The 26,713-nt window shown below is 50.0% G+C and overlaps 1 protein-coding gene across 1 annotated transcript; it reads left to right on the top strand.

Moving 5' to 3' along the window:
- The first annotated feature begins 355 nt into the window (after nucleotides 1-355).
- FLAD1 (flavin adenine dinucleotide synthetase 1) lies at nucleotides 356-15,812 on the top strand. Its single transcript, XM_083416647.1, has 8 exons — nucleotides 356-405; nucleotides 3,728-3,970; nucleotides 4,829-5,588; nucleotides 7,599-7,746; nucleotides 9,254-9,352; nucleotides 10,202-10,391; nucleotides 13,387-13,460; nucleotides 15,424-15,812. Exons 2-8 carry the CDS (start codon nucleotides 3,800-3,802, stop codon nucleotides 15,557-15,559), a joined length of 1,578 nt encoding a protein of 525 aa, XP_083272773.1. The 5' UTR covers nucleotides 356-405; nucleotides 3,728-3,799; the 3' UTR covers nucleotides 15,560-15,812.
- The last annotated feature ends 10,901 nt before the right edge of the window (nucleotides 15,813-26,713 follow it).

Consider the following 26,713-nt stretch of genomic DNA (forward strand, 5'->3'; position numbering starts at 1 on the left):
GACTGATGATGATCTGTAGTGTATTAATATTATTTTCATTATCATCCTTCCTTTCATCTCCTTCCTTTTAGCTATCTCTCGCCCTTAGAGCCCCAACCTCCCTCCTTGCCTTTCAAAGACAACCTCGAACGAAGGTGAATGCCGCAAAGCACGATGGGAATCGTAGTCCTCCGCTCCCTCCCCAAGGGTCTCTTGCTCATTCTCCATCTTCCTTCTAGTAGGCGCATCAGGCTTGCTACGAGACGAAGCTTCTGGCCAATCGGTTTCTTTCCATAGGCCGTTCTTCCCCCCGCCCCTTTTCTTACTGTCCAATGGGAGGAGGAGGAGGCGGGGCGACGTCGTCGGAGCGGCCAATGGACAAGGGGCGGGCGGGGAGATTCGATGAGCTTTGATCTGAGACGGGAGGTGAGTAGGAAGAGCGAGGGAGGGGAGGCTGCTGTGAATATGAGTTGGGGGGGGGGGGGGCTTCGCGAGGCTCCGTCCCAGCCTGTGTTTTCAAGGGCCATCCCCTTCTCCTCTGTGTCCTGAAGGATGCGAAGGAGAGTAACTCTGGCCACGTGCAGAGTGCCTTTCCTTCCAGGGGACACAAAACGGGGTTAGAGCAGAAATCATGTAGCATTGGAATGGACTGCCAACTTCCGCACTGGCCCCTGAAGCTGTGCCTTTTAAGAGCAGCCGGATCTGCAGCGATCAGCAAAGTTTATCTCCCGTGACAGCCACATCTTCACCTATTATTGTTGATTTTATTATGTTGTTTTATTAATAATTATTTTATTAATTTTATTAATTGTTGTTTTATTAATTTTATTAATTATTTTAGATTTCTTACCTGATTTTCACAATGAAGTCCCAGAGTGGGTAATAATAATAATAATAATAATTAATAATAATAATACAATATTCTATACAACACAATGCTTATTTTCATTGATCTACCAATATATACTGGGGCAGAGTTTGGTATGATTGGTGCCCTGAGCCAGGATAAAATTTGGCACACACACCCTCCAAATATTTCTTATTTTCACAACAATTCTTTTTGGAACTGTTGCTTTTTTATGGATCTTCTCAGTGGCTACTCATATAAACACAGGTCATTGTTATTTCTATCTTGCCTTTCCTTCTCAAAGAATATTGTAGACCAGTGTTTCCTAAAGTTGTAGAACGCATACCCCAGGGGGTACAGGAAAGGGTTTCAAATGGTATATGACATATATATATATATATACACACATATCTATATATAATAGATAAAATAGTATTATTAAAACTCCCCCCAAATTATCTTCCAAGAAGGGGCAGGCCAGTAAGACTAAATTTTCAAATCCAATTATTGTAAGTTTGGGAAGTACCATTGTAGATAATGTAATACTTGTTTTAATTTATTTACACACATATATATTGATTTTAACATATTGCAGTCAATAGGGGGAGCTGGGGTGTTTCGTTTGTGTGTGCGTGTAGGTGTTTTATGAGGATGTTAATGTTTTGTGCAATTTTTTAATGGCTCGATGCATTTTTGCTTATTTTTAAAAATGCAAGTCGCTTGGAGACCTTGTACGACCAAGCGACTAGTAAATTTGATAATAGTAATAATAATAATATGTGCATCAAAACTTCACTAATTTTGCTCAAGAGATTGAAGCTAGGGTGCTTTCCTTCCTTTATTTTCTGACCGGTTGGCACCCATCCTTGAGACCCCTGGATTCTAGGCCCAAAGCAGGGAGGAAGGAGCAGCTGCTTCTGCTATGTAGCTTGGCTGGAGATCTTGGATTCCTGAATTCCTTGAGAGGGAAGGGCAAGTGTAGCTCTGACTTCACCAACCTGGAAGCTTCCAGGTGTTTAGGACCGCACTCCTATCGGCTGCAGCCAGCACCACGGGGGAGAGCTTCCTTCATTTTGGGAAGGGATGTTACCGGCCTTTCATGCATGTGTCAAGAGGGACATGGGTGGCGCTGTGGGTTAAACCACAGAGCCTAGGACTTGCCAATCAGAAGGTCGGCGGTTCAAGTCACCATGAAGGGGTGAGCTCCCGTTGCTCAGTCCCTGCTCCTGCCAACCTAGCAGTTTGAAAGCACGTCAAAGTGCAAGTAGAGAAATAGGTACCACTCCGGCAGGAAGGTAAACGGCATTTCCTACATTGGCTCCCAGTACATTTCCAAGCACGATTCAAAGTGTTGGTGTTGACATTTAAAGCCCTAAGCGGCCTCAGCCCAGTATACCTGAAGGAGCGTCTTCACCCCCATTGTTCAGCCCGGACACTGAGGTCCAGCGCCGAGGGCCTTCTGGCGGTTCCCTCGCTGTGAGAAGCAAAGCTACAGGGAACCAGGCAGAGGGCCTTCTCGGTAGTGGCGCCCGCCCTGTGGAACGCCCTCCCATCAGATGTCAAAGAGATAAACAACTACCTGACATACAGAAGACATCTTAAGGCAGCCCTGTTCAGGGAGGTTTTTAATGTGTGATATTTTAGTGTATTTTTGGTCTCTGTGGAAGCCGCCCAGAGTAGCTGGGGAAACCCAGCCAGATGGGCGGGGTACAAATAATAAATTATTATTATTATTATTCCGTGCGCTGCTCTGGTTCGCCAGAAGTGGCTTAGTCATGCTGGCCACATGACCCGGAAGCTGTACGCCGGCTCCCTCGGCCAGTAAAGCGAGATGAGCGCCGCAACCCCAGAATTGGCCACGACTGGACCTAATGGTCAGGGGTCCCTTTACCTTTACCTTGTTTGTTTGGAGGCACGGAGGAGGTTTTGCCTGTTTTGGAGAGGACCTTTCTGAGCATCGTCAGTGTCTCTTCTGTGAAATGGGTATTTTGCGGGGCCTGCTGCAGTCTTTCAGGTTTCCAAATGTGCCTGTGGAACTCCCCCAAAAAGAAAAGGTTGGGGACCCCTACGCCAGACGACTTTACTTTTAAAGCACATTCAGAGCACACACACACACCCTGCAAAGAATTCTGTGCACTGTAGTTTGTTAAGGGTTGCTGGGGCAGGGGAAGAAAACTACAGTATCCAGAATTATTTAAGGGACAGAATGTCCCTTAAATAATTTTTGTGGGGACGCGGGTGGCGCTGTGGGTAAAAGCCTAGGGCTTGCCAATCGAAAGGTTGGCGGTTCGAATCCCCGCGGCGGGGTGCGCTCCCGTTGTTCGGTCCCAGCGCCTGCCAACCTAGCAGTTCGAAAGCACTCCTGGGTGCAAGTAGATAAATAGGGACCGCTTACTGGCGGGAAGGTAAACGGTGTTTCCGTGTGCGGCTCTGGCTCGCCAGAGCAGCGATGTCACGCTGGCCACGTGACCCGGAAGTGTCTGCGGACAGCGCTGGCCCCCGGCCTCTTGAGTGACATGGGCGCACAACCCTAGAGTCTGTCAAGACTGGCCCGTACGGGCAGGGGGACCTTTACCTTTTTTATGTGCTTTGAATGTGCCTTCATGTGTACACAGCCATAACCCTTGCTCCTGCCCTGTGGACATTTCAGTGCTCATTCTCACTGTTTATTAATTCTAACTCAGTGCTGTTTCATGGAATCTGGTGGCAGCTTTGCATTCAGCCGTAGCTTGGTCGCCGTCGGCGAGAAGGTACCCCATGCAGGTGACCAAGCGAGCTGGCCCAAGTCTCCTCTCCTGCATCTGGGTGGCTTTAAACGTACAAGGCCTTACAAGGAGTGGTCCATCGCAGGGAGAGGTAAACAGGGAATCCTACTTTGTGATCATCTTGCTTGTTCCCAAGTTTTAGTTCGGGCCAGCCTCCTTGCTGCTTTGCCATGTGGGCCACCCTACGCCCTGCTGAGCGCTGGCAGTGATGCGCTGGAACCTCCGGCTCTGCCAGGGCATTCTGCACACAGGACGGCAGAGCGGGTATCTCCGAGCCATGGCAGCACAGAGCAGCGCCGCCGCTCCCGGAACCAGTGAAGGGACCTCGGATGGCACCGTGACAGCTGGGATCATAGTTATCGGGGACGAGATTCTAAAGGTGCGTGAGCTGTGTGCGTGAGGTGTGGCAATGGCCCTTGTCTTAGACGCAGTGGCGGCTGGTGATGCCTGTTGCGGGCTGGTGAGGCTGGAGGCAGAGAGGGCAACAGTAGGCAGAGTCAGAGGCAGTAATAGGCGGAGCCTAGATTCTAGGTTTGTTCCCATCCTTCTTCCTGCGAGAGCCAATGCAATTTAGTCTATATCAGGGGTCCCCAAACCATAGCTGTCAACTTACAGATTTGAAAATAAGGGGCCAGCAGCCTCGAAAATAAGGGATCAGCAGCCAAAATAAGGGATCGACAATTACTTTGATAGAATGCATATTTTGTGGCATGCAAATGGCTTTAGATACCTATTAGGTCCATAAATTACCATATAGCATATATTCAACACAAAAAAACAACAACAATTTGTTGTTGACAAAGGACAGCTGGACATAGAAAGGGCCCCATTACCTTCAGTAGCTTATTTAAGGGACATCATCAATAAGGGACAGCAGTAGGACATGGCGCTGGGATAAGGGACTGTCCCACCAAATAAGGGACGCTTGACAGCTGTGCCCCAAACTAAGGCCTGTGGGCTGGATAAGGCCCGAGGGACTCGTTTATCCGGCCCGCAGCGACCCCTGCCACCCACTTTTACCAGCACTGTGCTGCACAGCTGCCCACTTCCGGGTCCGAGGAGCACCGGAAATAGCTTATGCGCAAGCGTTATTTCCAGTGCACATCCAGGTCGGAAGAGGCCCGTGCACATGCGCACAAGCTGTGGTCCAGGGTCCCTTTACCTATGTAATAGGATGCAGGATTTGGCAATATTTGTCGCAGACCTCTTTGCACTGACAGCTCTCTTGTTTCGGCAGGGCTACACCCAAGACACGAATTCCTTCTTTATGTGCAAGAGGCTTCGCTCACTGGGTGTGACGGTGGCCAAGATCTCCGTGGTTCCTGACGACGTGGCTGCCATCGCCAACGAAGTCTCGTCGTTCTCCAGCAAGTTCACCTACGTCCTGACCTCGGGCGGGATTGGCCCCACGCACGACGACGTGACTTTTGAGGCAGTCGCCCAGGCTTTCGGAGAGAAGGTCGTTGCCCACCCAGAGATGGTGGAGCTGGTGAAGAAGTTTTTTGGCAAGACGGGGGCCGACTGCCCCGAGATGAAGCTGGCCCGGGTCCCCGCGTCGTCGCTGCTCAACTACGGCGAGGACGAGAAGACGGGCCGCCGCTTCCCCTACCCGCTCATCAGCGTCCGGAACGTCTACGTTTTCCCGGGCATCCCGTCGCTGATGAGGCGAGCGCTGGATGGTCTCGGCCACCTCTTCCGCAACGAGAAGACCCAGTTCTGCTCGCAGGAGATATTTGTCAACTCTGAAGAGACCCTCATCGCGCCCATACTTGACCGGGCCAATGCCAACTTCAGACGTCGCACGAGTCTGGGCTCCTACCCGGATTGGGCCAGCAACTACTTCCGGGTCAAGCTCACCCTGGACTCCGATTCGGAAGAGGACCTGGAGGAAGCGGTGGCCTTTCTGATGAAGCACCTGCCGCCGGGGATCGTGGTGCCCCTAGTGGCCGATCCCGTCTCACAGGCAGCCCAGGACGTGTATGCCTTAGCAGAATCCGGTAAGGGTTACTACCGGAAAGGGTCACTTCCGGGTTTCGCTCCTCGCGCATGCGCAGACACTCAAAATGACATCACACAACATGCGCAGAAGTGGCAAATTGCGACCCGCGCACGCACAGATGTGGGTTGCATTCTGCTCATGTTGCGAATGGGGCTCTGGAATGGATCCCATTCGCAACCAGGGGTACCACTGTAATGCCTGGCGTACGGCTGGATCTGTGGGGATAGAGGACCATGAGGTTAAGAATGCAGGACTATGCAGGGGCTGAAAGGAGAGGCAGCGTGGTGTAGTAGGCAGAGCAGGGGTGGGGGGGACCTGTGGACCCCTGTAGATGTTGTTGGACTCCAACTCCCATCAGTCCCACATGGCCTGTGGTCAGGGATGATGGGATTTGTAGTTCAGCGATGTTCTCAGACTCCAGCTCCCATCAGCCCCCAGCCAGCATGGCTAGTGGTCAGGGGTGTTGCCTAGAATCTGTTTCGGCTACTGACCCGGCTGCTCCCCTGTCGGGACAGAGATATAGTCTAACTTCTGTGGCCTACATTCTGGTAACCTCTAGGTTAGATTACTGCAATGCATTATACGTAGGGCTGCCTCTGAAGACGGTTTGGAAACTTCAGCTAGTGCAGAATTCGGTGGCCGGGTCGCTTGCTAGGGCAAGATGGTTTGAGCATTTAACCTCAATCTTGGCTCGACTGCACTGGCTGCCAGTTAGTTTCCAGGCCCAATTCAAAGTGCTGGTTTTAACCTAGAAAGCCTTGAATGGCTCAGGACCACAAGGAGCAGCTCTCTCCATATAAACACTCCAGGACTCCACATTCATCCTTTGAGGCCCTTCTTCATGTGACTCCTCCATGGTGCAACATGAGAACAGGGCCTTTTCTGCTGTGGCTCCCCACTTGTGGAATGCTCTCTCCAGAGAGGCTCGCCTGCCACCTTCATTAATTGGCTTTTTTAAAAAAATTCTTTTTATTGAGTTTCTCTTGAGAAAGAAAAAAAAGAAAAAGATCAAAAAGAAGAAAAACAACAACAAAACAAATCAACAGATTAATAAGCAATATCCGTACATAACACAGGAATGACATTCATTACCGTTTTTGTCCTTTTCCTTAAAACATTATATTTTTAAATATTTAAACCTTTTCCCTACACCTCCCTTGACCTCCTACCCTCCCGTTTTCGGGTTTCTTAATAAGAAGTTCGTTCTTTTTTCTGCAGCTATTAATTGTTACTGGTTTGTGCGTCGTATTAATTGGCTGATAGAACATGAGACTCTTAATCTCAAGGTCGTGGGTTCGAGGTTCACACTGGGCAAAAGGTCCCTGCATTGCAGGGGTTTGGACTCGATAACTCTCGTGATTCCTTCAAACTCTGCAGTTCTGTGATTCTAGGCACCAAGCAAAAACATTCCTCTTCCCCCAGGCCTTTGGCTCATTAAACAACCCACGGCCTTTTAAAGTGGGGCAGGGTATTGTTTCTGTTTGTTATTATGGTAAGTATTTTTGTGTTTTTATATTGTAAAGTGCCCTGTGATCTTCTGTTGAAGGGCAGTATAGAAACTTAATAATAATAATGATGATGATGATGTCAAAGTTCACCAATGGTCAAGTCTTGTCAACTTAAACTACCTTATAAGGTTGTTGTGAGTACAGTGGTACCTCGGGTTAAGTACTTAATTCGTTCTGGAGGTCCGTTCTTAACCTGAAACTGTTCTTAACCTGAAGCACCACTTTAGCTAATGGGGCCTCTTGCTGCTGCCGCGCTGCTGGACCACAATTTCTGTTCTCATCCTGAAGCAAAGTTCTTAACCTGAGGCACTATTTCTGGGTTAGCGGAGTCTGTAACCTGAAGCGTCTGTAACCTGAAGCGTATGTAACCCAGGTACCACTGTATAAAATATGAACCTTGGAGGAAAAGCTGGCAAATAAAAGTAATAATGTTTTTAATTTTTATTACCATTGTTTTTCAAAGACCCTGTTTCATCCTAGTTGCTTTTACCTCCCTGTAGGTTCCCCTCTTGGCCAGAAGGTGGCAGCAGCAATTCGGACCATTGAAGAAGCTTTGGATAAGTACATCCTGTCAAAGCTTTGTGTCGGATTCAATGGGGGAAAGGACTGCACAGCCTTACTTCACCTCTTCCATGCTGCTGTACAGAGGTACTTTGCACCCTCTTCTTTCAGTATTTCTCATTAGGGCTTCCCTAGATTGGGACGCGGGTGGCGCTGTGGGTTAAACCACAGAGCCTAGGACTTACCGATCAGAAGGTCGGCGGTTCGAAGCCCCACGACGGGGTGAGCTCCTGTTGCTCGGTCCCTGCTCATGCCAACCTAGCAGTTCGAAAGCACGTCAAAGTGCAAGTAGATAAATAGGTACCGCTCCGGCGGGAAGGTAAACGGCATTTCCGTGCACTGCTCTGGTTCGCCAGAAGCGGCTTAGTCCTGCTGGCCACATGACCCGGAAGCTGTACGCCGGCTCCCTCGGCCGATAAAGCGAGATGAGCGCCGCTACCCCAGAGTTGGCCACGACTGGACCTAATGGTCAGGGGTCCCTTTACCTTTACCTAGATTGGGACCTGGCAAGGATTGTTTTTTTTAAAAGCCTTTTCTAGCCCTGATGGCATAACAAATCGCACAGCTTATTCGTTTCCCAGCTTGTGGAATTTTTCAGCAAGGCAGCACAAGTTTCTAGTCCTCATCGCTGGCTTATCTGCATTTTTCTTCTTCCTTTCTCTTTCCCCCAATTCAGATTTCTTTATTGGAAGAACTATAAAATACAAAAAATACAAATCAGGAGGGGGCAGGTTCCCCATTTGTGGCATTTCGAGGACCTCAGAATCAGGGCTTGTCCAGCACGAATTTTTCTGCCTGCAAAGGCAGCAGCTGTGAACAAGGATACATAAAGAGAACCTCCTTATTCCGAAGCAGTCTACCCCTGGGTGCCAGTTGCAAGTGGGGAAGGGGAAAGCACCTTTTCTTTCCTTGCCTGTGGACTTCCCAGAAGCTGGCCCCCATGAGGAATGGGGTGCTTTGGGGGTGGCAGGGCAGACATAGCTCATTGGCGCAACACCTGCTTGGAATGCAGAAGGCTCAGGTTCAGCCCCTGCGTCGCCAGTTAAAAATAAAACCAGTTACCTGCTAAGAGGGAAGAAGTCCCTTCTCTGCCTGAGAACCCTGGAGAGCTGCACTGCCAGTCAGAGAAGGCAATTCTTGCCTAAATGGACAAATAACCTGGTATAAGGCAGCTTAGTGTGGGACGCGGGTGGCGCTGTGGGTTAAACCACAGAGCCTAGGACTTGCCGATCAGAAGGTCGGTGGTTCGAATCCCCGCGACGGGGTGAGCTCCCGTTGCTCAGTCCCTGCTCCTGCCAACCTAGCAGTTTGAAAGCATGTCAAAGCACAAGTAGATAAATAGGTACCACTCCGGCGGGAAGGTAAAAGGCGTTTCCGTGCACTGCTCTGGTTCGCCAGAAGCGGCTTAGTCATGCTGGCCACATGACCCGGAAGCTGTAAGCCGGCTCCCTCGGCCAATAAAGCGAGATGAGCGCTGCAACCCCAGAGTCGGTCACGACTGGACCTAATGGCCAGGGATCACTTTAGCTTTTAAGGCAGCTTAACCGGTTCCCACTGAAATGAAGGGTCCCTGTGTTCTCTCTTTCCCACCCAGGCGGTGTCCGGAGAGGTCGGAGAAGCTGCAGGCTCTTTACATCCGGATCGTGTCCCCGTTTCCCGAGATGGAGGAGTTCATCGAAGACACAGCCCAGCGGTACGAAACTTGTACTTTCATTCTGGGGGGCTGGTGTGAAGTCCCTTAACAGGCAACAAACAAAATGATCGGCACCTTCATTTGTTGTATTCCTGTATTTTGTGTTTGTTTTGAGAACCGCCTAGAGGACTTTTTGGAAATGGGAACAGCACTGTAAGCTGGAATTCTGGGGGGTTTGCTGAGGCCCCAACATCCCGGCAGGACTCCTTGCTGTTTCCACCATAGCTGTCAATCGTCCCTTCTTTGGCGGGAAAGTCCCTTATCCCAGCGCCGTGTCCCGCTGCTGTCCCTTATTGATGATGTCCCTTAAAATTCCTGGGTTTCAAAGGAAGCAGCTCCTCTCCCTCCCTCTCTGCCGGCCAGGGAGGAAGGAGGTTCCAACTGGGTTGCTTGGCTGCATTGCTCACCCAATAAGGCACTTGTACTGATCAAATCGGCCGCGTTGCCTGGGGACTCGCCTTTGCTCAGCGCTTCCCAGCAGAGAGGTGACGGTGGTTTTCCTTGCTGCATCCCCTTTGCCGGGTTGCTACGCTGTGGGAACCACCGCTTGAGGCTTCGTTTGGCTGCCTGCTGGGCTTTCTGCCTTTGGCTCGGAGGGGCTCAGAAGATGAGCATACCCGTGCCCTGAAAATCCCTTATTTTGGCTGTTGATCCCTTATTTTTGTGGCTGCTGGTCCCTTATTTTCAAATCTGTAAGTTGACAGCTATGGTTTCCACCCAGATCTAAAATCCACCTCAGGGATCACCATCATTGTTATTAAATCTGTTGCGAACGAAAAGGTGTTGTTTTTCCGGCACCAAAAAAAATATGTTGGCATCAGGCAAGACTCCCTCTTCCACCTCCTGCAGGTACAACCTTCAGATGTGTAATGTCCACGGGAACATCAAACAGGCGCTGGGCGACCTGAAGGTGCAACAGCCGCAGATAGAGGCTGTGTTGATGGGCACCCGTCGCACAGACCCTTACTCATGCACCTTGACACCCTTCTGTATGACGGACCCTGATTGGCCCCAATATATGCGGGTCAACCCTCTCCTGGTATGTAGCAAAGGCGCCGTGGCATGTCAAAGGAGGTGGGTCTGTGGGGCTTCCTCAGAGGCATCTCGCCCAGTAAGCAGAGATGATGATGACAATAAATTTATTATTTATACCCCGCCCATCTGACTGGGTTTCCCCAGCCACTCTGGGGGTTCCCAACAAAATATTGTTGTTGTTATTATTAATACAGTGGACTCTCGGGTCGCGAACGTGATCCGGGCGGGATGCACATTCACAACCCACATCTGCGCACGCCCGGGTTGTGATTCTGCGCTTCTGCGCATGCGCAACCACCGAAACCCGGAAGTAACCCATTCCAGTACTTCCAGGTTTTGGTCGTCCGCAACCTGAAAAAACGCAACCTGAAGCGGCTGTAACCTGAGGTATGACTGTAATACTAATAATAATAAAGCGATAAAACATCGAACATTAAAAACGTCCCTAAACAGGGCTGCCTTCAGATGTCTTCTAAAAGTCAGACAGTTGTTTATTCCTTTGACATCTGATGGGAGGGTGTTCCACAGGGCGGTGCCACTACCGAGAAGGCCCTCTGCCTGGTTCCCTGTAACCTTGCTTCTCGCAGGGAGGGAGCCACCAGAAGGCCCTCGGTGCTGGACCTCAGTGTCTGGGCTGAACGATGGAGGTGGAGATTGCAGCTAAGGGTCTGAGTGTGGAAGGGGGGAAGCGTGGCCTCATGGCGTGGCTCCCCCGGACTGCCACTAAGCACCCTGGTATCAGCCACAGATTGGGCTCTGGGCTTCAAGGGTGCCACCTACACTGCTGTACCAGCATCGCAGGAGAATCCCGTCAGTTGACTCCCCCCCCCCCCATGGACCAATCCCGGCCCTCCAGCCCCTATAAAACATTGGCTTCAGATCTTGCTTCTCAGGTGTCATCTGCGCTATGCACTTAAAGCAGGCTAGAGAAAATTTACTTCATCTTGCTGCTCTTTTATTAGTTGCGCTAATAAGGAAGACAATTCGCCTCCTTCGTGCTATGTAAAAATCGAAAACGCTTAACATCTGTATTTCTTTTTTAGTATTCCTCTCTTGTTCACTGAGCTTACTGGTGATAACCTTTATCCTTTCGTATCTTGTCATCTACACCGTTTTCCTGGCCTTATTTATCTCCCTTGTCTCCCATGTGTAATAGAGGTTTGCTAAAGTGTTATCCTGGAGAATGCAGTTTGTGTGGATTGCTAACAAAAAAGGATTGGGGGTGGGGGTCAGTTGTCTTGTGGGGGATAAATAGTTATTTGATCTGTTGTTACTTGCCGTATTGCATTTGCCAACCTTTGCGATAACTGCCTCTGACTCAAAAATGACAAAACATGCTGAATACTTTTTTTATTATTATTCTGTTCCTAGATAGTATTATTGAAAGTAAATAAAAATATACACTGAGAAAGGCATGGCTTCCCCAAAAGAATCCTGGGAACTGGAGTTTCTTAAAGGTGCTGAGACTCCCCTCATGGAACTACAATTCCCAGGGTTCCCTAGGAAGAGGGTCTGAATGTTAACCCATTCTGGAAATTGTAACTGGTTTGTTTGTTTGTTTGTTTGTTTGTTTGTTTAATGCACCAGCCTTTGTCAAAATATTTCAGGGCGGTTCACAAGATAAAAATACAATATAAAAGCACAACTAAATAGTTAAAGCAGAAAAAACGAAACAATACCATAAATACATTTAAAAGGCTGTAGGATATTAATCCATCGTGAGGTGAATAGGGGCCTCCTAATGGCACCCTTAGGGATGCGGGTGGCGCTGTGGGTTAAACCACAGAGCCTAGGATTTGACGATCAGAAGGTCGGCGGTTCGAATCCCCGCAACGGGATGAGCTCCCGTTGCTCGGTCCCTGCTCCTGCCCACCTAGCAGTTCGAAAGCACATCAAAGTGCAAGTAAATAAATAGGTACCACTCTGGCGGGAAGGTAAACGGCGTTTTGTGCTCTGCTCTGGTTTGCCAAAAGCAGCTTAGTCATGTTGGCCACATGACTCGGAAGCTGTACGCCGGCTCCCTCGGCCAATAAAGCGAGATGAGCGCCGCAACCCCAGAGTCGGTCACGACTGGACCTGATGCTCAGGGGTCCCTTTACCTTTAATGGCACCCTTAACAACCTACAGTACCCAGGAGTCTTTGGGGGAAGCCATGACATTTTAAAGTGATAGGATACAACTTTAAATGTATTGCGCAGATGCGGGGGGTCTCGATCTGATCCGTTCTATTCACTAGAGGAGACATCAACTGAGTTAGACTTCTCTTTTCCTTCTGAGTACAAACCCTTTTCCTGCCTTTCTTAAACACCGCATTAACTGCCTCTGGCCCTCCTCTGATCCTCTGTGCCTAGGAAGGTACTGTATTTTTCGCTCCATAAGGCGCACTGGACCATAAGGCGCACCTAGTTTTTAGAGGGGGAAATCAATAAAATAAATCCCCCCCCCCCCAGCCCCAAAGAGCAAAGAAGCCAAGACAGCGAGCGGGATCCATCCTGCTCACTGTCTTGGCTTCTGCCATAGCCACGCGCAGCCTCTCCCGGCTGGAGAGGTTTCGCGCAGCTAAAGAAGCCATAGCCACGCACAGCCTCTCCCGGCTGGAGGGGCTGCGCCCAGCTATGGCAATACCCCCACCTCCCGCAACAGCCCACAGGAGCCGCGCACCCTTTAAGGAATGTGCAGCTCCTGCGGGCTTTTCTACGAGGAGGGAGAAGGGACTGACTGGCCGCGTCAGTCCCTTCTCCCTCCTGGGGAAAAGCCCGCAAGAGCCGCATGGAGCTTGTGTGCAGTTCATGGGGGCTTTTCCTGCCTGCCTCCCCCCTGCATTCGCTCCATAAGAGGCACAGACATTTCCACTTTTTAGGAGGGAAAAGGTGCGTCTTATAGAGCGAAAAATACGGTATATAGGTCTAGACTTACCTTCATTTGCTGGATAGCTTCCTAGAGTAGAGGAGTTTGAAGGAACGTCAGCCCTACTGATTACGTTGCTCTCCTTTTCCCAGGACTGGACATACCGGGATATATGGAAGTTCCTTCGCATGCTCTACATCCCGTACTGCATTCTTTATGATAAGGGGTAAGAACAGATGGAGATTTAATAATAACAATAACAATAATACAGCAATACCAATATATCGACTCTACCCCAGCTGGGATTGGGACGCGGGTGGCGCTGTGGGTAAAACCTCAGTGCCTAGGACTTGCCGATCGCATGGTCGGCGGTTCGAATCCCCGCGGCGGGGTGCGCTCCCGTCGTTCGGTCCCAGCGCCTGCCAACCTAGCAGTTTGAAAGCACTCCCGGGTGCAAGTAGATAAATAGGGACTGCTTACTGGCGGGAAGGTAAACGGCGTTTCCGTGTGCGGCTCTGGCTCGCCAGATGCAGTTTGTCACGCTGGCCACGTGACCCGGAAGTGTCTGCGGACAGCGCTGGCCCCCGGCCTCTAGAGTGAGATGAGCGCACTACCCTAGAGTCTGTCAAGACTGGCCCGTACGGGCAGGGGTACCTTTACCTTTACTACCCCAGCTGGGTGATTTGGGAGCCAGGGTCTGGGTGTGATAGATCCAGAAATGCAGCTTAATCCAGAAACTGCAGTTAGTGGTTAATTAATGCTGCGGCACAATTGCTGACAGGAGCGGGACCTTTTCAGCACGTAGCGCCTCTGCTGGTTCCCTGCTTGCCACAAATTCAAGGTGTTACTATTAGCACATAAAGCTCTTAACAGCTTGGGACCGATTTACTGGTGAAATCATCTTACCTGTATATATGCCCACCCGAACCGCTCCAATTTGCAGAACTGGCACCATTAGGGGTGCCACATAGTCCTCGTTCTGCATTTGTAAGAAATCAATCTTTTAGTGTGGCGGCACCTACACTTCGGAACCCGCTGCCTGTTGATGCCAGGCGGGCCCCTTTGCTGGACTCTTTTCCAGCGCATTTTTGCCTAAGCAAGCCTATCCTGGCATGTAGACATGCGTTTTAATCTGGTTTTGGGGTTTTTTATAGCAAATTGTCGATTTCAATTAACTTTCGAATGTTTTAAACAGTTGCTTTCCACTCTTCTTACCTCATTGTTTCATTCTTTTCATAAATCTCTTCATGGGTTGTTGTTTTTTACAATCGAGCGGTTTGTTACCATTTTCTGCAAGATAATAAATGTAAATAATTACCATATTTTTCGCTCTATAAGACACACCAGACCACAAGACGCACCTGGTTTTTGGAAGAGGAAAACAAGAGAAAAATATTCTGAATCCCAGAAGCCAGGATAGCAAGCGGGATCGCTGTGCAATGATCCCGCTTGCTGTCCTGGCTTATGGGATAGCCGCGCACAGCCTCTCCCAGGCAGGGGATGAAGGCTCCCCCTGCCCGAAGAGCCTGCGCACGGCCAAGCAAGAAGCCAGGACAGCCAGCGGGATTGCAGCCCAGGAGAGGCTGCGTGCAGCTAAGAAGAAGAAGAAGAAGAAGAAGAAGAAGAAGAAGAAGAAGAAGAGTTTGGATTTGATATCCCGCCTTTCACTCCCTTTAAGGAGTCTCAAAGCGGCTAACATTCTCCTTTCCCTTCCTCCCCCACAACAAACACTCTGTGAGGTGAGTGGGGCTGAGAGACTTCAGAGAAGTGTGACTGGCCCAAGGTCACCCAGCAGCTGCATGTGGAGGAGCGGAGACGCGAACCCGGTTCCCCAGATTATTAGACTACCGCTCTTAACCACTACACCACACTGGCTCCCCCAAGAGCCGCGCTGCCTTTAAAGAGCATGCGGAGTGTGCTGCCCTTACCCCTCCTTGGGGAAAAGCCCCCAAGAACCGCACACACGCTCCACGCGGCTCTTTAAAGGGAGCGCTGAGCAGAGCCTCCCGCCTGCATTCACTCCATAAGATGCACACACATTTTCCCTTACTTTTTAGGAGGGGGAAAGTGCGTCTTATAGAGTGAAAAATACGGTAGATGTTCTAAGGCTCATTGGAGATGAAGTACCCCTGCTTGCTGTGGCTTAAATCCGTCCTGTCTCTCTCCCCCACCCCGATCCCTTTTGACAGCTACACTTCGCTTGGGAGCATGAGTAACACACAGAAGAATCCAGCCCTGCGCTATACGAACGCCGCAGGGCGGGAATGCTACCGGCCGGCCTATGAGCTGGAAAACGAAGAGGACGAGCGCAACTCCCGCCACTGAAGCCTGGCTAGGCCTGATGCTCGTTGCCCCGGCAACCGCTGGCCAGCGCTGGAGAGCTGACAAGGCCCGAAGCCTAGCTTGGTTAAGGCTTGGGCCAGGCCGAGGCAAAATGGCGTCGGTGCCGCTACTACCGCTGGGCCACCAAAGGGCTGCTCTCACACCGGCAATGTGATCGGCAGTTGGCTGTAAGCACCGTTCCGTCCATCATGTTAGGGAACAGTAGACCCTGGAAATAAACTAGTTTTTCAGTTGCCTCTTTGGGTTATGTTCTGCTGTGTGTTCGAACAGTGGGGTGCAGGCAAGGTGGCGTGAGATAGGGGCTCTTCAGGGTCCGATGGTGCCAAAGAGTAGCGTTCAAAGCAACATCTGAAGGGGCCACCATCCCTGTGCTAAGTGCTGGAGCCAAAGGCCCCATCTATACTATACTATACGGCTTCCCGCAAAGCATCCTGGGAGTTGTAGTTTGTTGAGAGTTACAAGGAGACCCCGCTATTCCCCTCCCAGAGCTAACAATTTCTAGAGTGTTTTAACTGGAGCTCTGTGAGGGGCTACAAACTACAGCTCCCAGAATGCTATCTGTTTAAAGTGATACGATACTGCTTTTAATGTCTGGCATAAATGGGGCTCACGTCTGTTTTTCAAACCTATTTGATCAAAATTCACTCTAGAAGCTATTCAACAGAGCTGGGTCCAGTTTTGAGGGTGCCCTGGGGAAAAGGTCCTCTGATTCACCCCCTCCTCTGTCAAGCGAGCCGAGTGGGGCTTAGGGACGGGGAAGAAATGCAACTCAGCTCATATGGCTGCTTCACACCTCCTGAAACAATAAGGGAACTGAAATGCACACTTCTCTGAATTTTGCATTGCAGTTCTCAGGCCAACAATAGAAAGAGCAAGTGAAGGGAAGGTAAAGGGGAGCAGGTGGTGCTGTGGTCTAAACCACTGAGCTTCTTGGGCTTGCCGATCGGAAGGTCGGTGGTTCGATTCCCTGCGATGGAGCGAGTTCCCGTTGCTCTGTCCCAGCTCCTGCCAACCGAGCAGTTCAAAAGCACACCAGTGTGAGTAGATAAACAGGTACCGCTGCAGCGGGAAGGTAAACAGTGTTTCCGTGCACTCTGGCACTTGTCACGGTTATCCGTGCGCCAGAAGTGGTTTAGTCATGCTGGCCACATGACCCGGAAAGCTGTCTGTGGACAAACACCGGCTCCCTCAGCCTGAAAGCAAGATGAGCGTCGCAACCCCATAGTCGCCTTTGACTGGATTTAACCGTCCAGGGGTCCTTTACATACAGCAACACAAATATTTGGCTAAAATGTGGATAGCAATGCATATATTAGTGAAAATAACGTACCGAAATGCATTCTGTCAGGGGAAACTTTTGCAGAGGGCGATGTGTATACTGGGAGAAATTTGCACTAAAGCATGGATTTATTTTTATGAGGACTTTTAAAAACAGATTTGGGGACTGATGTGGAGGACCGAATACTAGAAAATTGAGAAGCAGAGAACTGGCACAGAAAATGACTGCTCTGCGCAGCCCTAGTTCAGGGCAGCCTTTTTAATTACCCATAATGCCCCAGTGTGACAGAACGTCAAGGACTATGGGAAGTTAAAAGGGTGGGTCAAAGTTGAAAATGAATTTATGGGGGAACCTCAGGCGTTGGGACCTCAGCAGCTCAAGGCTGCCAGATGTTGACTCTACTGTTGTTAATATCCTTGGGAATGGGAAGAATAAGCACAAAAAGGGGGTCTGCCCCCCGCCCCCACGTCGGGATTGGCATCAATTTCAGTAGGCTGGAACAATTTAGGTTGTGAAAGCAGTTAAAAGTGGCCTCCGTTTGTGCCCCTGCTTAGATCGAAACCGCCCTGCCTAGCCCCTCAGCTGCCTATAATGTTAAAAAAAATAACATTTTGGTGGTGCATTCCCCCGCATCACACCTGCATTGTGGCTAACAGCTTGCGCTGCGCACAAGACTCCCTCCGCACCACAGACCTCAAACCAGTGGTTTCCTCATGACGGGAAGGAAGCGTAGGTCACCTGTTGAATTACAGGCCGCTTTTCTAACAAGCACTGATTGTGCCTTGTCATAATAAACCCGCAAAAACAACCCTATTTGAAAGAATCGGTGATGGGGCTTTCCAGCACTAGAATGTAGGATTCTGTGACACTGAGATGCCCTTTTGGTTTGGAAAGGGTTTCCCGGTGGGGGGTTTCTCTCCACATGTGACAAGAGAGGGGACTGTTCTGGTATTAGGCTAGCTAGCGAGGGCCAGGCCTCAGCAGCACCCAAAGCGGCCTTGTGACCTCTCGGATAACTGAGAAGTTTCCAGCGATTTGCACAAAAGGACAGCGTCGGCATCACACGCCTGCTTAAAGCCAGCTCTGAGCCAGCCTCCCCAGAGTTTAACATGCATCTTCCTTTGCAGAGGTTTGCAGCCCCACGTCCGTGGGTCTTGGCGGCCCTCACGGGCCCCTACTTTGGCCGCCCAAGGGCCGCACGACCGCTTGCCCTCCCCTACTACAAAAGCGGGAATGTGGTCAGTCTGGGTTACTGGGCCCTGCAAGCTCTCCGCGAATGTCTGTACGTCCTGCTCTGCTGCTGGTGCCTGAAGGAGATTCTGGACTAAAGGGTGTCTGTCTCCCATGGGTGCCTGGCCTTGTGGGCTGCGCCATGCTGAGATGCCAGGCTCCTGCGCCACCTTACCCTTCCGGGCGAGCCTTTGCCCCAGGTTTTCCAGATCTTGAAGATTCCTCCTGGCTGCTACGTTGTCAGCCACCATACCATGTAAGTTTGTTTTTGTTTGTTTTTTTACGCTTCTCAATTGCTGCTCTGACCAAGCTGGACTACAACTCCCATCATCCATTGTCATTTGCCATGCTGGGAATTGTAGTCCAAAAGATCCAGAGGAAACCAGTTTAAGGAAGGGACCGATCATAAGCGTGCTGGTTTCTTTGCTGCCTGCCTGGGACCGCAGAAGTGGATAACTATTTGCCATGCTGTAATGCACATTTGGGTGGGAGATCTAGTTTAACAAGGCTGCTTTTGCGTAATATAAAAAGCTGTTGTCTGCCAAGTCTGACTATACATCCATCTCACCAGTGATGTCCACTCTGACTGGCAGCAGCTCTCCAGCATTTCAGACAGAGGTCCTTCCAGTTACCAACCACATTGCTCTTCTTCAGCCTGATGTCCCCTCCAGATGATGTGAGACTACAACTCCCATCATTTCCTGCCAGCTTAACCAATTGTTCTGAATGATGGGAGTTGTGATCCAACAGCATCTCTTTAATGTGGTCTTTTAAATGGCTGTAACAGGCCCCGGGACCTTAAGGTAAGTGGCGAGTAGGAAATCAAAACACTACTACTACTATTTAATAACAGACAATTATGATTTAATACTACTACTGCTCTGGGACGCGGGTGGCGCTATGGTCTAAATCACTGAACCTCTTGGACTTGCCGATCCGAAGGTCAGCGGTTCAGTTCTGTGCGATGGGGTGAGCTCCCATTGCTCGGCCCCAGCTCCTGCCAACCTAGCAGTTCAAAAGCACACCAAAAAGTGCAAGTAGATAAATAGGTACCACTCCGGCAGGAAGGTAAACGCCGTTTCCGTGCGCTGCTCTGGTTTCGCCAGAAGCGGCTTAGTCATGCTGGCCACAAGACCCAGAAAAACTGTGGACAAACACCGGCTCCCTTGGCCTGTAAAGCGAGATGAGCGCCACAACCCCAGAGTCGTCCGTGACTGGACTTAACTGTCAGGGGTCCTTTATCGTTTTACTACTACTGATAATAATAATTTCCTACATTTATATCCCTCCTTTTCCTCTAAGGAGCTCAAAGTCCATTGATGGTTCTCCTCATTTAATCCCCACAACAACCTGGTGGGCTAGGCTAGGTCACCCGGTCAGCAGCATGGTTGAGTGGGAATTTGAACCCAGGTCTCTTCCAGGTCCTGGTCTAGCACTCAAACCCTTGTAAAACTGGGGTTACCAGCATCAAATGATGATGATATAGATCATGGGTAGACAAACTAAGGCCTGTGGGCCGGATCCGGCCCAGTCGCCTTCTAAATCCTGCCCGCAGACGGTCCGGGAATCAGCATGTTTTTACATGAGTAGAATGTGTCCTTTTATTTAAAATGCATCTCTGGGTTATTTGTGGGGCATAGGAATTCGTTAATTTTTTATTTATTTTTTTCAAAATATAGTCCGGCCCCCCACAAGGTCTGAGGGACAGTGGACCGGCCCCCTGCTAAAAAACTTTGCTGATCCCTGATATAGATCATAGAATCGTAGAGTAGGAATGGAACACTAGTCCAAATGCCTGCAATGCAGAAATCTTTTGCCCCACATGGGGCTCGAACCCACAACCGTGGGATTAAGAGTCTCACGCTGTAGAAGAAGAAGAAGAAGAAGAAGAAGAAGAAGAAGGAGGAGAGTTTGGATTTGATATCCCGCCTTTCACTCCCTTTAAGGAGTCTCAAAACGGCTAACATTCTCCTCTCCCTTCCTCCCCCACAACAAACACTCTGTGAAGTGAGTGGGGCTGAGAGACTTCAGAGAAGTGTGACTGGCCCAAGGTCACCCAGCAGCTGCATGTGGAGGAGCGGGGAAGCGAACCCGGTTCCCCAGATTACGAGTCTACCGCTCTTAACCACTACACCACACTGGCTCTCAGCTGTACCGACTGAGCTATGCTGGCTGTGTTCTACTTGTATATTTGTAAATAGAGCAAATGCCACAGGGACACTTTAAGGCTCCCTGACTGTCTCATCCAAAGAAAATAAGCTCCAGGAAAAGGGGTGTGCAAGGCAATAAAACACACACATATGAGTGTGAAGGGCAGGAGTTTGAGACTAGGAAAGTTTTTGCTGGAGAAGCCAGCTTCTCAAATAAATAATAAGCCAAGCAGGCTAACCAATGACAGGCCAGAGCAGGCATAGGCAAACTCCGGCCCTCCCGGTGTTTGGGACTACAATTCCCACCATCCCTGACCACTGGTCCTGTTAGCTAGGGATGATGGGAATTGTAGTCCCAAACATCGGGAGGGCTGGAGTTTGCCTAGGCCTGGGCTAGAGTATAGGCAACCAGTGAACCCTGCTGGGTTTTGCTCACTAGATCCTCACCAGGAACCGACTGATCAGAGGAACAGGAGTTTAGGGCAGGATAGTTCCCTGCCCCCTCGACTGAACTTCTATTCTGTTTCAGGCTCCTGAGATGTAAACAGGACCAAAATGAAATAAACCAGCAACACCCAACCACCGATATAACCCAGTTCTCCGAGAGTGATGAGGATAAACGACGGCTTGGCTCTGGGAAAAGGAGAGAGACAAAAAAAAGCCGGTGTCTGCGCTGGATTTCCGTCAGCTGCCGGGCTGGGGACGACTCAACAGAAATAGAAGACTCCAAACAAAGATATACAGACTCCCAGCTTGTATCCGGCTGGCTCATTCAAGGGGGGAAAACAACGTACATTGTCCTGGAATTCCACCACTGCAGCTTAGGGAGACCTTAAGCCACAGATAGGAAACCTACAGCCCTCCAGATGTGGCTGGACTACAATTCCCAGCTTTCCCGAACCATAGGCTGTGCTGGGTTGGGGCTGATGGGAGATGGAGTCCAACACCAGCTGGAAAAAGCCAGTTTCCCCTCCTTTCCAGCACAATGCCAGTAAGCGCATTTGAGATGTGTTCCCTGATTGGTTGGGACATGTGTCTAGGACGGGTGGCAAAGTGGCTGGACTACAACTCCCATCTTCCATGAGCCATTGGACTTCTGGAGATGTCCTCTATCAGTATGCCTAGGAAAACAGGGCTGCTGGGGCAGAGGGAATTTCAGCCGCCGCTGCTGGTGGTTTTGCAGAGTGGCGTAGCGTGGGTTGTCAGCACCCGGGGCAAGGCAAGTAATTTGCGCCCCCTAACCCGGGGCAAGGCAAGTAATTTGCGCCCCCCCCCCTGCACTGTCCCTTCCCCAGATAGTCCCTCGCTCTCTCTCCGCACCGCACCGCACCCCTGGCACCCTCCCCTCCACAGTGGGCGGCGACCCGGCGGCTCGGATCGGATTCACACAGCCAGCACTGCAGTAAGAGAGAGTGAGTGAGCCAGGTAGGGGCAGAGAGCTGAGAGTGCGAGCGCGCCCCCCCCAGATGTTGCGCCCAGTGCGGCCGGCCCCCCCTGCACCCCCCACGCTACGCCACTGGTTTTGCATGGTGAGGATTGGAGGGGAGGTAGCTGAAATGCCCTTTTCAACACAGTTTAGAAGAGCGAGGGGAGCCTTATTCTACCTTGCATGTTCTGACGATGACTTCAGCCTGTTTTAGTGCTTCTCACACACACATGAACCATATTAAAGCAAAATTCCCTGCATGTAGAAACATAGTGTGCCAAGGCAAAGGGGTCATCAGACCTCTTGCCCCTGAGGTGCTGGCTTTCTTCATGCAGGGGGTTTTGTTCTGATTTTTTATGGGACGGGATATTCATGTGACCCCTTCCCCTGCAATAAAACCAACATGCACAGTGGCATTTTGAAGTGGTCTATGTTTGCGGTGATTATAGACCGAATCTGATTTTTAGAGAGGGTTGTGTTGTTTCTGATCTAGATACACAATATTGCCTCTCTGTACCAATGGGTTCCTGGGGCTACACAGTTTTGCAAAGTTGGCTTCTTGCAATCAGAATGGAGTTGGGGTGCCCTGGACTGACTTTTCCCATGTTCCCCATTCATTGGAAGCAGTGCCTGCCAACCCCTCCAGCTTCCTGGTTCAGCCCTTCCTCTGTCTCTAAGAAATGCTCATGTAGCCTGAAAAGCTAATAAATTATCTTTGAACACTGGCTATATTTTCATCAGCACTTCTTCACACAACGAACTTGCAGAACTCCCTGCCACAAGAAGTGGCAATGATCGAAACTACCTCAGATGGCTTTTAAAGAAGCGTTAGGTATGTTAGCAGAGGAGGATAAGCCTATCGATGATGATAAAACATGAGATCAAAATGGAACTGCCATGTTGGGAAGCAGTCTATCTCTGAATAGCAGGTGGTAAGGACAAACCAGAGTTAATGCCCATCATCTTCATAACACTAAGGTCCAGTGCAAGGGCCTTCTGGCAGTTCCCTCACTGTGAGAAGCGAAGTTACAGGGGACCAGGCAGAGGGCCTTCTTGGTAGTGGCGCCCGCCCTGTGGAACGCCCTCCCATCAGATGTCAAGGAAATAAACAATTGACTTTTAGAAGACATCTGAAGGCAGTCCTGCTTAGGGATGTTTTTAATGTTGGATGTTTCATTTATTTAATATTTTGTTGGAAGCTGCCTAGAGTGGTTGGGGAAGTATATTATTATTATTATTATTATTATTATTATTATTATTATTTGCATAACCTGTGTAAGCTTCCCAACAGCATCTGCCTGGCCACAGCTGGAAACAGGATATTAGGATAGATGGATTATTGGTCTGATCTGCCAAGTTAATGTTAATAAAACAATGAGATATACATATGGAATAATTACTGCAGGGTGGTGATTTGTGACATTGCAAGACTGGGGTCACCAAGCATTATAGAGCCATGAGCAGATTTCGATTTCTGAGCATGTTGCCGTGGGCACAATCCGTTTGGGCACTTCTCTCCCTCCCCAGATCAGCCCTCCCCCAAAAGACAAAAAAAGTGTGCGCACTCAAACTTTTGCTTTTCTAAGTGATCTGGTTGAAATGTGGATCCAGTAGACTTAATCTGAGTGTTGGAGAGCACATGGCACTCAAAGAGGGCGTGGCATAGAACCCCTGACCATTAGGTCCAGTCGTGGCCGACTCTGGGGTTGCGGCGCTCATCTCGCTTTATTGGCTGAGGGAGCCGGCGTACATGTGGGTCGTGTGGCCAGCATGACTAAGCCGCTTCTGGCGAACCAGAGCAGCGCACAAAAACGCTGTTTACCTTCCCGCCGGAGTGGTACCTATTTATCTACTTGCACTTTGACATGCTTTCGAACTGCTAGGTTGACAGGAGCAGGAGCTCAGTTGCGAGGATTCAAACCGCCAACCTTCTGATCGGCAAGTCTGAGGCTCTGTGGTTTAACCCACAGCGCCACCCGCGTCCCCATATCCCCCAATGGACAGGCCCAAATTCTCTGGTCATATGGGACTTTTGTAAAGGACCCTTCCAAGACCGGCGAGGGCAGAGCTGAGCTTCTGGCAAGTGTAAAAGCCCTTCTTGCATTTTTGGATACAAGAAAAAAGAGATATGCTGCTGGTGCAGCTATATCTCTATCGGTTTCTACAATTTTGTAGTCGGGGCACCTTAAGCAGTCCTGTTGTCTCTCGGTGTCTATAATTCTTTGCTTAACCGTTGCTTTTGCTTGGCCCAAGCCCAGACTTAGAACGGCTTGAGGGGCAAAACCCAATTTCTGAAGAGTGTTATGGATGCTGAGATTCCTCCATTGCAGCGGGTTGGACTAGATGACCCTTGTCGCCCCTTCCTTCCAACGCTACAGTTCTCTGCTTCCCTGCCCCAAGCCCTCCAGCGTTCAGCTTCGCTGCTGGGTTCTTGCATTATTCCCTCCTCCCCTCCTCCTCTTCCCCTTTCGGTCGCCACTTCCCCATTCCTGACACCCGCTAGCCCTGCCTGCTTGTCTCCAGCTCAGCTCCAGGCCGTTTCCTGCCTCTCTTGATAAGATCCTCTCTCTCTGCAAAATCCCAGACTGGCTGGAGCTCTCTGCAAAGGTCACAGCCTGGACAGGCCTGAAATCTGGCGAAGAATGCAGCCGGCCCCTCCGGGGAACTCCCCTGTAGGAACCGGGGCTCCACATCTCTTTGCCTCCACGGGGTCCGGCGGTGCCAAGCGGTGCCAACCGTCTGTTCTGTGATGGTATGACTTGGCGGCGCCCGCCTGGGCCAGCCTTGCAAAGCGCTGTTCCCTTCCTCTGCTGCAATCCTGCGGCAGACGTGGGATTCCATAAACACCGTGCGTTTAAAAGCAGGTTCAAAGCACATCCTCCTGCTCTGTTGAACTGTAGTTTTAACCCTCACACAGCTACAGTCCCCAGCACCCTTGGCAAACTATAATTCCCAGGATTCTCTGAGGAACGGCACATGCTTGGGCCAGAGGGCCCTCCCAGGCTAAAACTGCATACAGTGGTACCTCGGGTTAGAGACGCTTCAGGTGACAGACGCTTCAGGTTACAGACTCCGATAACGCAGAAATAGTACCTCAGATTAAGAACTTTGCTTCAGGATGAGAACAGAAATCGCGCGGCGGCGCAGCGGCAGCGAGAGGCCCAATTAGCTAAAGTGGTACCTCAGGTTAAGAACAGTTTCAGGTTAAGAACGGACCTCCGGAACGAATTAAGTTCTTAACCTGAGGTACCACTGTACACAACATATATTTATAGCGCATGCACAAGGCAAAACAAATTTTGGGAACTGTAGCGTGCTGGGAGCTGTAACTGTGAAGGGGTAAGCTACAGTTCCCAGGATTCTTGGGCGACGGGATGTGATTTAACTGTATGGTGTGTGTACAAGGTTAAAACACGCAACTTTTCAAAGTATAAGGATAAGGAGGTTTGATACACGCAAAATGATAACGGCATTTTCTGCGAATGCATAAAGAGCATCAAATCATGCTACCGTAATTTACTAGGTAGCCAAGTACACAAGTTAGCTCAAGAGCTTGTGCTTTATTAAGGTGGCCAATTTGCTAAAAACTAGGTTTAAAAAAATGCAAGATGCATTTTAATTGTGACAAGGGCACCCCTTTGACCATGGGGGGGGTTTGAGGACAGCGGGGGGGGGGGGACTCACGGGTTTGTCGCCACCCATCCCCCAAATCTTTGGAGCTGCCTGCTCAAAGAGGATGGGGGCAGCCCCGGGCGCCAGTCAAATCTTGCTTATCTCCCTGGAAAATTGAAGGAGGAAGTGTAAGAGATAGCCAGCTCTGAGCCATCAGACTTGGACGCCCTCCATCCTTAAAGGGGCAGTCTTTTTCCGCTGCTGAACAATTGCCAGATTTTTTTTCTTTCTCCTTTCTGCACTATGCTGCTATAGCAGGTGCCAGACCGATGGGAGTTTACTCTCGGCCTGTGTTCCACTGCTGCCCCCCATTACTGAACTGGTGACTGGGAGCAGCTGCTGGGGCCATATAAAACCAGTCCTGAAAGACCTACATTGGCTCCCAGTATGTTTCTGAGCAAAATTCAATGTGTTGGTGCTGACCTTTAAAGCCCTAAACGGCCTCAGCCCAGTATACCTGAAGGAGCGTCTCCACCCCCATCGTTCAGCCCAGACACTGAGGTCCAGCTCTGGGTGTCTTCTGGCGGTTCCCTCCCTGCGAGAAGTGAAGTTAACAGGGAACCAGGCAGAGGGCCTTCTCGGTAGTGGCACCCACCCTGTGGATTGTCCAGATAAATGTCGAACAGATAAATACAGTGGTACCTCGCGTTAAGAACTTAATTCGTTCTGGAGATCTGTTCTTAACCTGAAACTGTTCTTAACCTGAAGCACTACTTTAGCTAATGGGGCCTCCCGCTGCTGCTGCACCGCCGCTGCACGATTTCTGTTCTCATCCTGAAGCAAAGTTCTTAACCTGAGGTAATATTTCTGGAGTCTGTAACCTGAAGCGTATGTAACCCCAGATACCACTGTAACTAAAAGACTTTTAGGTCATTTGAAAGCAGCCCAGTATAGGGATGTTTTTAATGTTTGATATTTTTGTTGTGTATTTAATATTTTGTTGCAAGCTGCACAGAGTGGCTGGGACAACCCAGTCATATGGGCAATAATATAAATAATATAACTACGATGGTGATGGTAATGCAATGCAAGCTATAGCCTGAGCCCTTTTTGCAGCCCGCACTTCCACGTGGCAGGCTTCTTCTTTGGCGATCACTTGTAGCCGAGTAAGATTGTCTTCCATAAACACGGTTTTAACAATGAGTCAACAAAAGAGGTTTAAAGACTGTCTCAAGGCAAATCTTAAAAAAAAATAATGCAGTATAAACACCAACAACTGGGAAACACTGGCTTGCCAGCGCTCCAGTTGGAGAACAGCCTTTACCAAAGGTGTCATGGGCTTTGAAGACACTCGAACTCAGGACGCAAGGGAGAAACGTGCTAAGAGGAAGGCACGCTTGGCAAATCCACACCGTGATCAACTCCCGCCAGGGAACCTA

This window comes from Podarcis tiliguerta (assembly GCF_965153285.1).
Source record: "Podarcis tiliguerta genome assembly, chromosome: 16".
NCBI lineage: Eukaryota > Metazoa > Chordata > Lepidosauria > Squamata > Lacertidae > Podarcis > Podarcis tiliguerta.